The 14,545-nt window shown below is 41.4% G+C and overlaps 1 protein-coding gene across 11 annotated transcripts in view; it reads right to left on the bottom strand.

Moving 5' to 3' along the window:
• The window catches only part of elna (elastin a), a 74,956-nt gene that overhangs the window by 39,866 nt on the left and 20,545 nt on the right, over nucleotides 1–14,545 (bottom strand). For 8 of the 11 annotated variants that reach the window (XM_086035068.1, XM_086035072.1, XM_086035074.1 and 5 more), the window contains exons 1-2: nucleotides 10,882–11,146; nucleotides 69–128 (exon numbers count right to left, since the gene is read on the bottom strand). In XM_086035068.1, coding sequence (XP_085891194.1) covers nucleotides 69–128; nucleotides 10,882–10,957 — 136 coding nt within the window. In that variant the 5' untranslated portion in view covers nucleotides 10,958–11,146. Of the gene's footprint in view, nucleotides 1–68; nucleotides 129–10,881; nucleotides 11,147–14,545 lie in introns of those variants that run through there. The other 3 variants (XM_086035069.1, XM_086035070.1, XM_086035079.1) reach the window with 2 other exon arrangements.

Here is a 14,545-nt window from a genome sequence, read left to right as displayed (position 1 = left end):
GCAATGAGTTGCGGCTGGGGTAGTTTATTATTCTAAACTATCCCAGCAGACTTAGGAGCCTTTGTTACCTGGAAAGAATCCAGTTCCTGGTCCAGTGCCTATCCCTGCACCAGGTGGTACATACACGCCTGCAACACACAGTAGGAGAGCAAAAGGGTCATTCTTGGTCACCTGCACGTATTCCCCCAAAAGTTAGAAAGCGACGATTTCATTGCAAAGCTGGTAAAAGTATATCTTATGACCATTCAATGACCCCATTTATTATAAACACATTCCCAAACGCATTTATCATTTTTGACCCAGACATTAAAAACGAAGTTTATCTCAGGTCAGGGCTGTGACGGGCTTACATTAAAAATGAACGGCTCCTGCGAGGATCAAGATAAAAAAGGTTTGTTTCAAAATGAGACAAAGTTCAGGAGAACATTTTAGTTTTCATTTGATGAGGTATTGCATTTGGAAGAGTCATTTCAGAGAGTTGCACAGTGGAGCCCCCCAGCCCCCACCTGTAGCAAACTCTGGCCTCCACTCTCATCTGACTCCTTAGAGGTTCAGAGAACAACAACAGGAATAAAAAAAAAAAAAAATGGGAGAATTAAAAAAAGAAAAAAAAATGCCTTTGTTATGGGACGGCAAAGGACAAAATCCGAAGGGACCGGCGCGTGAGCTCGGACGCCAAGTTACAACGTTGTATGTTGCGAGGAAGAAAGCTGGTTCGTATCACCACTGACGCAACACAATGGAGAGAATTGTGCTGAGGGGGAACACAGTGATTTTGCTTAATGGTCCTTTACATGCGCTAGGAGGCCAATTAATTAAAAGCACATGTCAAAGGCGCTTGTGTGTTTATTAACGCATACTGTGTGAACGCCGCGCTTTGTGCGCCGTCTGCGGGGGGAGTTGCAAGGACATTACAAGGCATTAGTGTCCGAACCAGCAAAATGAAAATGGATGACATAAGCCACCCAAAAGTGCCAGAAGAGAAATCCAAAAATGTAAACATGATCCAAGGCACTGCAGAGGGCTTTCGCTAATAAGCTGTGAAGTATTTTATGTTTCTGCCATTATAACATCAATATTGATTTTATTGTTACGGTTGAGGTTAGTACAAAATATGTCAACACTTAAGGAGACAACTATTGAAGTGCCTATCATAAAAGCAGACTGCGGTGCGAAAGGAACTACAAGGTACACATTATTATAATGAGAAAAGAATATTATTGTTACACTTGATGACGTTATACTTCTGTTTAGGCACCAAAATGACTGCAAAGGTTTGGACACACTTGCTCCTAATTTGAGTGAAAAACATACAGGATTACGACCAATTTGACAAAATTGCCAGCAATAACACACTTATAGACCACGAGTTCTAATACACAAATACTGCCTCTACAAAGATAATTATGTTCAGTTTAAAGTCATAAAAATATTTTGAGCCGTGATGTTCTACCATACTGCAAACTAAAACTAGGGCAGTAAAACTCGATGACAGTGTCAATAAAAGCTGAATATTATTATTTTAAAGGCAGGGTTTATATATTTTGTTAGAGCTCTATAGGATATGTGCATAAATGTTTTTCCATAAAAAAAAAAAAACGGGAGTGAAATGGGGGGAAAATATTGGAAAAAAAAAAAAATCTGTAAATATGTGAATCCGCGGATGCCCGCACTACGAATATGCAGGGGTTGACTGGCGTTTTAAGTTCCAATATCAACAATCACCACTAATGGAGACATGTCATCATTGCATTTACACTGGGTCTTATATTGCCTTATACTACAATGTGAGTAGACCAAATGATTTTGGGCTCATTTGGAATGATATGCAGGACAAACATTATTACCAATTTGAGCGAGTTGATTGTTGTGGAAAAAATATGCAAAATGAGTTCTTGCACTTAATGTTGGTTACTTGCTCAGCAATTTTGTGCCATCCTTGAATGGTCATTTTTATGCACTTTGCACTGTTTATTTCGCTGTGTGCGTCAAACCCTTCGTTGTACGAAACGAAATGAAAATGTCTTACAAAATATATTAAAAGAACATATTTTGCACGCAGGCATATTATTTAAAATAGCATTTGTGCCACCGATGAGAAATTGTGGCCCAGCGTTTAAATTGTCCATCCCTGATCTAGATTACGCAGGCGTATCTAAAATTAAGTCAATGTAATGTGTGTGCGTGCGTGTGTATGTGTATAGTGTGTCAGTGCCACTGCCACTGTGACAGATGTGTCAGGTGCAGGTACCACCCAACCAGGGCGGAGAGGTTGTTCCGTCGCCACACAATCAGAAGGATTTCCTGTCTGGGCTTTGCTCGCGAGGCAAGAGGGAATGCGTATGCCCAAGATTTCCTCCGGTTGTGGGCTTCTGTGCCATTTTAACAGAGGTTATCAAGTCCACCGTCTACCGCCGTGTGAACTGATCCGCGTCAGAATGCGTTTGATCAATTTCATCACAACTCTTTTGCACAGTCGCATTGCCCGCAAACGATTCAAAAGTTGACTTTGAACCTTAAACGAATAATGTTGGGGGGGGGGGGGGAGAAATGATTTGACCACTTAAGCCAAAATTCCTACTGGTGATCTTATCTGGAAGTTATTGTAAGAGTCGTAAGGGCCATGTGAATTACTCATGTGCTTTTGGGTCATGCTGCCCTAAAAATCTTGGTGAGGCTTAGGGAAATACCATGTTATGAGGCAGAAGTACTTTGTAGTTCAGGGGTTGTTTGGTAAATTATTTTCTTTTAAAGCCGCACCACTTAACACTAATGAAAATCGTAGCTTCGAGATTGAAAAATAGCCTACAACAAGCAGACTGCATAACAGGGTCCAGGTTGCAATGATCATTTCGCCACTAAAACATCGGGGACGTGCCGTCAGTGCCGCCCTGTCCCCTCCGCTGCATGTGAAGGGTAAAAAAACAAAGAATAATAATAATAATAATTACATTAATATAGGCTAATCTTCTATTTTGGGTGCACATTTTTATATCTGACTCCAGAGGAGGAGAGCCTTACCACTAATTAACGTCATCGCAAATCACAGTATACTGCAGTGCTTCTCAAATAGTGGGGCGGGGCCCCGGGGGGGGGGCGGTGTGATGCTGAGGGGGGTGCGTGTGACCCTGGGGAACATGCTTTTTTCCCGCCGTACTACAATAAAGTGTAATTGCACATCCACTCCAGTAGTTGGCACGTTGAACTATACCTCTTTCTTTTTGTTTTCTTTATGTTAACAAGGATACGATGTTATGCAGAGGTGTACCTATAACTATTTTATGGACAAATGCTATTATTTATAGTTGCGGCGGAGAGTGGGTGGCGGGCGCGAATTGTTTTCTTCTTGCTAGGGGGGGGACGTAACAGAAAATAATTGAGAAGCACTGGTATACTGTAACACATGCACGCTCACAACAACAAAATGAATGGTTCTTATTAAAGTGTGCTTAACTCTAGTTTTGGGTTTGAATACTTGCTCAGTCATTTCTTTGTGGAGGATGCTTGTGTATTGTTATGCGCGTCCAGTTGATTTACGACTTTAAATTGTGAGTGTGGATGGTTGTTGTCTGCCCAACAACTGACTGGCAACCAATCTAGGGCGTACCCCAGCTCTCTGCAAAAAGTCAGCTGGGATACGCGCCAGCTTCGCCCATGACCCTCAGTTGGATAAGCAGTAGAAAATGAATGGATGGGTGAACAAATATTGTCTAAATTGGATTGTATTTACTGTACAGGTATCAGTGTTAGGTGCTCTACAGGTATCTATTCTATTTTCTCCACCACTTATCCTCTTTAGGGTCACAGGTGAGCTGGTGTCGATCACAGCTGACATTAGGCAAGAATAACTCACTGAGAATAGAACACTCAAAAATCAAAAATGGACTGATCTTACTACTTGGGTCAATTTGACCCAACTTTTTGGGTAGTTTTGTACAAAGCAACACAAGAAGGTGGGTCAAATTGACCCAATTAGTGGATCGGTCCATTTTTGACCCAACTGTTTTTAGAGTGAATGTTTTATTCGACATGGCAGGTACATGAGGTGCAGTGCGTGTACATTGGGGCCACATACTGCATGTTAAGTGACTAGCAAAGGGGTTAGGAAAATGTACGTCACAACTTGCTCCGTTTCTGAATCAAGTCACAGCAATGACGTTTTTTTTTTTTTTTTTCCGTAGTGCCTCCCATGTCCATGAACAGTTTTCACAATCGCGACCTTTAAGAGTGTAATTTTTGCCTCATTTAAAAAACAAAGTAGTGAGTAATGGGCCATTTCCCTCGGAGTGTGCTGCGGTTGTGCAATAACTGCTCAAGTATTAAATAGCTCAAGAGCTGATGGAACAGTTTGCATGTTGCTTGAAAAACTTTTGAGAAAACACATGCACGCTGCTCACACGGGCGACCTCACAAAAAAAAAAAAAAAAAAAAGAGTAACAGCATTCTCTTTATTTGTTTCGGACAAACCCCATGCATAATCAGTGAGCCCCGGGTCGACGTCATTAGGAAAAGTAACACCTGACACTTATCAACAAAAGTACAGATTGAGGACCGTCACACGAATCCAGAATCCCAATCCCGTAAATGGATCGTGTTATATAAATCTCTCAAATCAGAATGACAGCACGGTTGTGATTATCAAGCATGTGACAGCTCTCTTGTCCTGCTATCTTGTCACTCCTTCCACTGCTTGTTGGAAGAGGAAGGGTGACGGTGTGAGGGACATGTAATGTTCAAAAAGTGTACACACTCACCTTATCGTGACACTCTAATGTGACTCTAGATTCTGACAGAGAATCAGCATCAGACCGACACGGTCCTCGTTGTTCCCCGTTCAGTTTAGTGGCCAATTTGGGATTTGGTCGCCAATTTCAGGAATAAGATACTCTTAAAATATAAACGGTCATCCAGCTCTCAAAGGTATATCTGATCTGTTTGCTCACAACGCGGTCACATTGGCAGATATGTGATTTTTTTTTTTTTTCATCAGATTTTTACCCATGTACAATTGAGACCTGATTTTGATCTGAGGATATTCAATTTCATGCGTTTATTTTTTTTATGCGCACACTGCCATTACTCACGTCTGAACTGGGCCATACAAAATGTGAACTGTCTCACTTGAACCTTGAGGTTATAATGCAGCCAATGATTGGAACACTAAATGGGAATTTAATCATTACTGTTTCATAGTTGGACATGACAAAAGAATGAGTCACGGTTGAATTGATTAGCACCAAGCATGTAAACTTCAAGCAAGTGGAATGCACGATTTATATTGGTTTCCGTAATTTGGAACCCTTTTGGACGATTGTTTATGTACAGATTATAATGTTGCACAGAATATCAGGAACTGTTCCAGGTATTTTTGCACCTGCTCATGGCCAACGGAAAAAATGCAAGCAATTTTGTGAGTACACAGAGCTTGGCTTTTAACTAGAGCTTGAAGGCGATCTACATGCTAATTGCTGTGTCATTAGGGAACGGTGATGATTTGGTGCCATATACATATTCTCATAACTGCTCTTCATCTGCAAGGTTTGGGACTAACCTAAAATGATTCAAGTACATGGTGTGTCGTGTGGGAATGCAATTTTGTGGTTTTGCATTGTACATCCTTAAAAAAAAAAAACACTGGATGAAACACTCAATTTTCAAGGTTAATGGATATGTTTTATATCCCGGACATTGTGGGCCCTATTTTCGTGCCCAGTGAAAATCTAGCGTGCAGTCAGACTATGCGCACGGGTGGAGTTTTCTTTCTTTTCTTGGTTTTGTAGACGGGCACAGGTATAAAGGGGCGTGTGCGCCACTGTGGGAGTGAACACAGCCGACTTACTGGCTGGCCAATGCGGCGTCAATCAGTCAATTTAAAGTCAACACACTAAAGTAACCTCTACTTGCGGATGATGTAAAATTGGTCAGGTCGATCACCACAGATTATCGCTAAGCGGGCACTTGGAGATCGCGTTCGACCTCGATCGTGTCCATGCGTCACCGCAACAATCTCCCTCCCCACCATATTGCAATGCAGCGGGGCATTAGGGTGTTTTAACAATCTAATAAACATCAGAGGCGGGTAATCTGTTAGACCGACGGACCGGTCCGTCAATCCATCACTGACAATTGACGAATAACGGGGCACCTTTTAAAAATGGCGGACTAACGAATGACGTAAGTGCGTTTTCATCCGTCAGTATAATCGGCATCCGTTAGTCCGTCACTGGCTTTTTGGGGGGGCCGACTGACGGACCAACGGACCTCTGATGGATTTAACTGATGGACTGACTGATGATTACAATTCAGTTCGTCATGAAAAATGACGGACTGAAGAATGAAAGACCAGCAAGATTTTGTATAATGCCCACCACAGATAAACAATGAGAATAATGATGAGCGGAGCGCAGAATCTTTCTGGGCCCTTGATCAAATCCATCAAAATTGCGCTACACCAGCCGCACCACATTACAGCCCTTCTCCAAGCTGGTCTAGAGTCTAGTCTCCTTTCTGTCACCAAATTGTCAGATGCGCCGGGGGCGTGTAAAAGAAAACGCCATCGGTTCACCGGGATGCCCAGCACGGCGCAGCGCAGTCTGCCAAATTCTCAAACGCGCTTAACTCTTCCAGTTTTTACACCGAGCGCACGTGCTGTGTCTATGAAAATAGACCCCTATAACTATAAAGCACAATAAAAAAATTTTAAAAACTCCAAACCGCCGGTCTGAACCCTGCAACACCTTTCACAGTAGTCGCGGTGGTAAGAAAATCCACTTGCCAAAATGTTAACGACTTCTGGCTACTGCTGTCGAGACTTCAGCCAGAGGACATTAGCTTTAATGCAAAACTGAATGCTGTGGATAAAATTGTCAAATCTACCAGGGTTTACCCGGTACAGAACCAGGGCCAAGCAAACATAAATGTTCATAACAGTTCTTGCACAAGAGCCAAGCCATTCAAGGCTTTTAAGCAGGCTCCTGGCAACGGGAGTGAAGTCACCGAGCCGCTAAATGTCATCAAACCGAAATTGCCTTTGTAAATGCAGCACTGGAAGGCAGGAAAGAAACCTGTATCACCATCTCTGACGATGTTTTCTCTGATTGCAGTCGACCTTGATGAGCAATGCGATCCCGGTGCATCACTCGAATCCAATGAATTGCGGCCGCCTCTCGCGCGAGCCAAAAAATTGGATTGAGACCTGGATTCGAGAAGTCTCTATCAATAAAGCCTGAAGCACTGCTGACCTTGGGAATCAAGATTTGGGAATCAACCAGAAGTTCTGAGCTAATGTTGGAATCCCTCATATTTTGGACCGCGAGGATATGCCGTACAATCTCAATTGATTGGTTTAAATGAGCCAAAGTAACTTCCAGTAGTGTGAAACTAGCCCAATTGCAATTAGGATAGTGAAGTCATCAAACTCCCATTTTCCCTTTTGTCCACTTAATTGTGGCAAGCAAACTATGCGTCCACTACTAAACGGTCGAGGAACTGTTTTGTAGTTCGTCCCTGCTAGATGTGAACACGAGAGACAATTGATATCTTATTTCGTGAGTGTACGTTTGTGTATTATTCCACTGCATTACACATGACCACAACTGAATTCGTCAAACCTTTGTGGAAGGGTCGATATGTACCAAAAGCACAACACAAAAAGTGTCTTCACTGTTAAAAAAATTTGAGGTATTGCTAGCATTTTTATGACTTCCATTTTATTTTCATTTACCAACCCCGCCTTTTACGATAAATGCAAGAATATTTGAACAAAGAGTGCGTACTGGCATCTGATTTCAAAACCAGTTATTCCCAAATTTGTTGCGTACATGCAATACGAGTCTGCACATTTATTTAGTTTCACAGTCACGACGGCCCTCCGAAAGGAAACCATAATGTCGACTTTGACAAAAATGAGTTTGGCACCCCTGCTCTAAAGATTGAAGGTTTAGGTCATGATGTTTGTACAATCTTAAAAACTGATTGGTTGACATCATTAAGTTATTAAGATTGTAATGATTAATGTAAGAATAATAATAGTACTAGGGAATACATGACTGTAAAGGCATATCCCACCAAGAGAAGGCAGCAATTGAAAAGTAAATATCATTTTTGCTTCAACTTTTTCGAACGACTCCTAGTTGCTTTTTCTTTACAAATGTAGAACACATTGCAAGTTGGTCACTCTTCAAATAGGCAACTCATGGAATCTGTGTAAATAGTTCAACTTTCTGTTGAAGACTGAACTGGAATAATTATACGCGTTATTTAAAAAAAAAAAAAAAAACAAAAAAAAAAAAAAACGTTTTTTGGCAGGTTTGTTTTTAATTGTCTTGCCAAATCTACTTGATACTTTGTATTAGTGATCCAAACAAATACTGTACTCAGTCCCACCATATGGTTCTCTAACAAGACAGTGGACATATTTATTAACAAATCCTTTCCCAGTTGTTTCCCCGGGGACCATAAATCATTTACACTTGTCAATGGAAAACATTCAGACGTGCTTTTCGCCCGATCATAATTCAAGCAATGCAAGTGCTCTGAGCACATGAAACGAGTCCAATTGGAGTGCTAATAATCTTCATGTTATTCATAGATACTTGACCCTAGGACCAGGCTCTGCGATTCCTCCCATTAGTTTTGGTGCGCACACAGATGGAGTTGCTTTAAGAAGCATATGATGTTATGGATGGATTCAATCAAGATTTGTAATAAGTTCAGCCAATACTGATAATTGCTGCCTTTTGACCTGCTATGGTGTGATGAGAAAGCCGTGCTGGAATCAAGGCAGCCATCTTGAAGGAAAAAGACACTTTATATGGATGAATCCTTTTCTTTTTGAGTCTAACAATTGAATCTCTTTACATCGGAAATGCCCACTTGGCCCACCAAAAAAAAAAAAAAAGAGGATGAGGACAAGCATTGAGAGAGCGCAAACCTCACTCAAGGAAGCTATGTTTCCACATAATCCTTACAATCCTGTTGGGAAAGGGAGGGACCATCATAATTGTGTGAAAAATGCTCGATGATTGATGAGCTCCAAATTTAATGGTTCCTTTCTTGGCACACGTTTCATACCTCCGCTGAGATGAGTGGAAAAAAAAAAAAACCCATCCAGCAAAAAACAGATGCTGAAATATGACAACATTTTGTATTCGTAATGAACGCAATAGAATTTGGTCCGGACTATTGTGTGCCTGGTTTGGATGTGACTGTTGATCAGTTGGTGGGCTGACACAGACAGAAAAGCTCAACTGAACCAAAGTAGCGTGAAAAGGGATGAAAAGTAAACTCACAGACGGAGTGAGAGTGGGAGGAAAGGCATGCACACACACAATGTCTTTCTCTGTCTGAAATAGATAAGCTGGAAAGTCAAAGGGCTCCTGAAATGAACCCTTTAAAAAGGCATGTTTGTAGTTTTATATTCAATTGATTCTTGGTAGACCCGGCAGATTTAAGTTGTATTTATTCATGTCAATAAAGACACTCATATTCTCACCTGTGTCCGTCCACCCAGGACACATTGTCCCACCCATGTGTCATAGCTACACACATGGTCTACTTTTGTACATAACGCTGTCCGCAAACGTGTCTGTCTGAGGTGAATTCCGACAATGATGTTCGGTACGATGAAAATGCGAATTTAAACAAGAATATTGGCAACTGCTGAAGAGCGTCCTGCAGATATGACAGCATGTGGAGCAGCTGTTGCTTCTGTTTAACATCAAATTGGTGATAAAACAGTCAATGGGGCAGCTGGTGGTTGTGATAGAGAGAGCAGCGAGCGAAATCAAGCGATAGCATCCAGACGTCTTTCTATCTGCGACCGCGTTGTGAAATTTTGTTTGAACATAAATCCCTTTTAGGACCGCCTGCGCAATCAAACCACATTCAATCCAGGAGCAATTCAGCTTGAAATGAGATAACGACGAGTGGTTTTGAGTCCCTGCTGATGTAGTCGCACAAAGTGCAAAGTGTACTTGTAGACTGTCGGTTAAAAAAAAAGCATGACTAGCTTGTTCTAAGGTCATACTTCTGATATAACCCATTTGATTATGCGATTGTATCTAATATTGTGTAGTTACAGCGGATGTTGAGTAAAAGAGCATTAATCTGACATTTCAAAAAGGAAAGTGAGGAGCGAAATCTATAGGAAGGGCTTGGATTATGATTTATGACATTATTTGTGAAGAAGACAAAAAAAAAATGTTTTATACAAGACAAAAGAGATCTTCCTCTGTCTCAGGACTACATTTTTGGGATGGATCCTGCAGTAATTCACCTTGCATGCTTGAAGTAAGCAGTGTGACACACTTTGCAAGCATGCAGAGATAATTTCTTTATTGGAGTGTTGAGACAGAGTTTTGGATGACTGTCAAAGTGCTTTGCTTGGAAATCAGTCAGCACACTTGTTATCAGGAAATACTTGAGCACGCAACTCGTTATATCGCCGAATGAATGAAATATGGACAGTTTTGTAGGTAACAAAATGTCAACAATCCAGGCCAGGAAACCACTGACCACCATCTCCAACTTATTAGCAATGCGTATACGGATGCACTGCCAAGAATGAAAATATTAACAAGAATGTGTTCTTCCACTGAGGTTTGGTTTCACAACTAACCAGGGATTCGTCAAGAATACAAAACATAAGACAAAAATAACAACGTTCATAAATGCTGAATATGATCACAATATGATCACGTTTGAATGAAGAAACGACAACATGATTTGGGAATGTCATTGAAAACTTTTTTTTTTCTCTCCTAAAAACAGAAATAAAACTTTCTCCCGAATTTAAAGATGGCAAATCATCACGAGCTTCGCACCTGCTCTTACATAGTCATGTGCAGCTAAGAATTCCATTGACCTGCGACACATGCTTACCTCCTTGCAGAGTGGGCTGAATCGCCGCTACGAGGAAGAGTCCACGGAGGAGCAGACGAACCTTTCCGTTAGCCATCTCGCTCCCAAATGCACCACCCCTCTCCAGATGAGCTGGTTTTATTCTCCGCTACCTAATTAACACAAGTCGAGTAGTGGTGAGGGGGAAAAAAAAACAAAAAAAAAACGATATGGGATTAAAAAGACGGCAAAAGCTCAGTTTCAATGCATCACTTTGCTTTTTTTCCCTCCACCCTGTCTGTTGTTGCTGTTTTTATTCTGGTCACTCTTGCCAGCAGTACTAGTGCTGTTGCCAGCAAGGACAGGGGGGTGGGTTGGGGGTTGTGGGGGGAGTGGGGGGGGGGGCAAAGAGACACATTTTGTAGGAGAGAGAAAGTCCCCCATCAAGAAGGAATTGAACTTTTTTTGCCAAACACTTGCTTGGATAACAAAGCATACTTATCTGAGAGCGTCAGCTGCAAGACCGAGGAGCAGCGACCCACACAGCCTGACAATTACCTCTCGAAATGGCTTCGCATCAGCTGCTTGGATTTGTCGTGTTAACATTCGTTACTAGGGAAAAGTAACTAAATACTATGAAGTCACCTTCGGCACGGGGATGCAGCAATCAGAGGGACATGGCGACTGGCGAGCGCGTATGTGAAAAGCCGCCGTGGAGGTAGTGAGGACACTATTGGCATCGGATTCAGATAAGAATGCCAATTGAATGAAACACCAACCTGCCCGCCGTATGCTGTAATCCTGAGTCAGTTTGTTAAAGTAATGGCAACTGTCAGTCTGATAACGAGAATCATAAGTTGAGGCAGCAGAGCTTTATTCCATTGTGATAGCTAAAGGACTCGAGAGACTGTCTGACAACGGAGCGGAGCATAAACACATTGTGCCTGTGAATCATTTCTAAAGCGCCGCGTGCAATGTGATGCCAGAACAGGATGACCTGCGTGAGGATCAGAAGCCGCTTGTATCACAGAAATGGTTTGAGCAGTTAAAAGGCTGTAAGAAAATGAAATAGCCTACAATCATCCCCACAATTTTACACTCTTGATTTCTATAGGGAAAAATGCGGTTGGTCGTCACCCCAGTTGGTTTCCACACACATTACATTTTGGCACAAGGGGGCGGTCTTTCTCAAATTGTGCTTTGGAAATTTAGGGAAATGGGTTCAGGGCTCATCTAAATAGTTTTCTCTGAATTAAGACTGCTAAGCTTGAGGAGACAATATTTTTTTGTGAGTTGTTCCTGTTAAATTGTAAAAGTATTGAGATCATTCTATTTTACTTCTAGGCTTTTGCAAATGGATTCATGACAAAACAACCCTCAAAAAGTGTGAAGGGAAAATGATAGTTCAGATTGTTATTAGCTATCTAGCTAACTAGCTGTCACGCAGTTGTTAGTCTTGATGCTAGCAAGAAATTCTACTTTTGTTGGTCATCACATTCTCTGGGGTTGTTTATGTTTGGTTGTCAGGTGAATGTTGCCAACATAGTGTTGTTACATGTGGAAATCGTTCACAATGAGATTACTAATCCTATTAAGAAGTGCCTGGACTCGTACATCTAATGCACGTTCGCATATTCGTTTACTATTAAACCGCCGAATCTCGAACCCATTCGAATGGGTTACTAAATGTACTTTTGCCCAAAACCCCATCGTAATAGTCCAACAAATGAAAAGTCCAATTTGATCAAAATGGTAAGTACACTCAGAAAACATATCAGAGTGTACATATGCGGCCATCGCACAGCTGTGTCAACCTACGGAAAGGTTTTCCTTTTAAATAACGTAACTTTATCCTCCAGGATACCTCGTCGTGTTCTGGCTAACGGCAGAAATCCTTTTTTTTTTTCACCTTTGGTTTTAAATCTATCCATGTTCTGTCGTACCAGCTAGCTGGCACTAAGCTAACAGTCTCTCCGGTCCGGCGTCCAAGTTTGCAATCTCCCTTCGTGCTAGCACAGCGTCACAGGCCAACATTGAAGTAAGGACAAAGGCACACATTGACTATATGTGCTTTATTGACTGCTTAGCAGTTTAATATAATGCTCATTAGTGAGCTGGTTTCTCAACGCAATCGACTAAATATTTTCAACGATAAGAGTGGGGTAGGGCGAACCGGCTTATCTAGACGGAACGTTTGCGATAATTTGGGTTCTTGGAAAAAGTGGAATTTCCGTCATAGCATTGAATTTCCGTCATAGATGATTAACAAGTGTAATGTAAAGCAGAATTTCTGAAATAGTACCGTGCATTCCAAGACTTAGACGCCATTTGCACTTGCTACAGCACCATTGAATCACAGCAAGACATTGGCACACGCATTGCAAATATCCCCAACTACAGACTCAGAATCCTTGCGTTAGTCAGGAAATACCTCAGTGCTGACAAGAATGTCATAGTCCATATCTTTGTTATCGTTTTGGGACTTAAAATAGAAGAGACGGAATAGAGGTACTTTTTACTGGCGAATGCTGCAGACAGCGTCATTACTCCAACTGACACAAATCTGACAGAGCTGCATGTTGCACGAAAGCTAATGGGATGTGCGCTCCAAAACACACAGCATTCGTCATAGTGGTGGCATCCGCTGTTAGTGTTCACACTTCCTCATGCTGATTTATGTCGAGTTGAGCCAAAATTTGGCTGTTCAGACTAAATACACGGTTACTCGATTATGAGGCGAGGTGAGAACTCTTCTGTTTCCCTCCAGAAAAAAAAAAAAAAAACACATTTATCCGAGCTCACTTCAATGACCCTGTCTGATGATTCTCTTTTGAATCATAATCAAGATATATCTATAAATCAAGCTGCAGTATCCTTGTAGTTTATATGATGATTTTACACACTTGATTTGTTTCTGGAAGGTTGTTTTCAGAATGAACCAGGCACTTTCAAACCCTAATTATGGATTGCAACATGTTAAATTTGTTTTCATATACAGCACCGAATTATGACTGATGAGGTTGAAGAAAGTATGTCACTCTCAAGCCAATGGAAGCTTATTGTGTATTCCATCAAATTAGATCTGGAATAACCCCAGACCCATATTTCCAGTGAAAATGTGTGGGGTGACCCAAGATGCACACCACATACTGTATAAAGCTTTGAACTCTGCCTATAAATAGAATCTAAGCAATTCTATTGACTGTTTTCAGTTCTTAAAGTGGAAGTCAATACAAACATTTTTTTTCAAGACTATGTTTTAGGCATGCCCACTAGTTGAAACAAGGCATTCTGATAAATATTGCGCTTGTGGAACAAGAGTTAATCCACCTGTTTTTAGTCATCACCCGGGGCGGCCATTTTGTCACTTCTGTCGACTGAAAATGAGATCACAACTACTAAGGGTTCGGGTAATGACCAATCATGGCCCACCTGTTTTCTGAAGCTGAGCCATGATTTGTTGTTACTTGAGCATCTGTGATGTCATTTTCAGTGGACAGAAGTAACAAAATGGCCGCCCCCCGAGATGGCTAAAAACGGGTGGATTTTGCCGCTTAACTCATATTCCACAAACACAATATTAATCAGAATGGCGTGTTTCAGCTGGTGGGCCTGGATAGAACAGATTCTAGAAAAAAATATGTTTGGATTGACTTCCGCTTTAAGTTTTATAATGAATCACAAATGACTTGTGTCGTTCCTAGCG

This window comes from Filicampus tigris, chromosome 7, assembly GCF_054856515.1.
Source record: "Filicampus tigris isolate MCC_2025a chromosome 7, RoL_Ftig_1.0, whole genome shotgun sequence".
Classification (NCBI taxonomy): Eukaryota; Metazoa; Chordata; class Actinopteri; order Syngnathiformes; family Syngnathidae; genus Filicampus; species Filicampus tigris.
The sequence above is the reverse complement of the archived record's forward strand: the minus strand, read 5'-3'. Positions and strand labels throughout refer to the sequence as shown.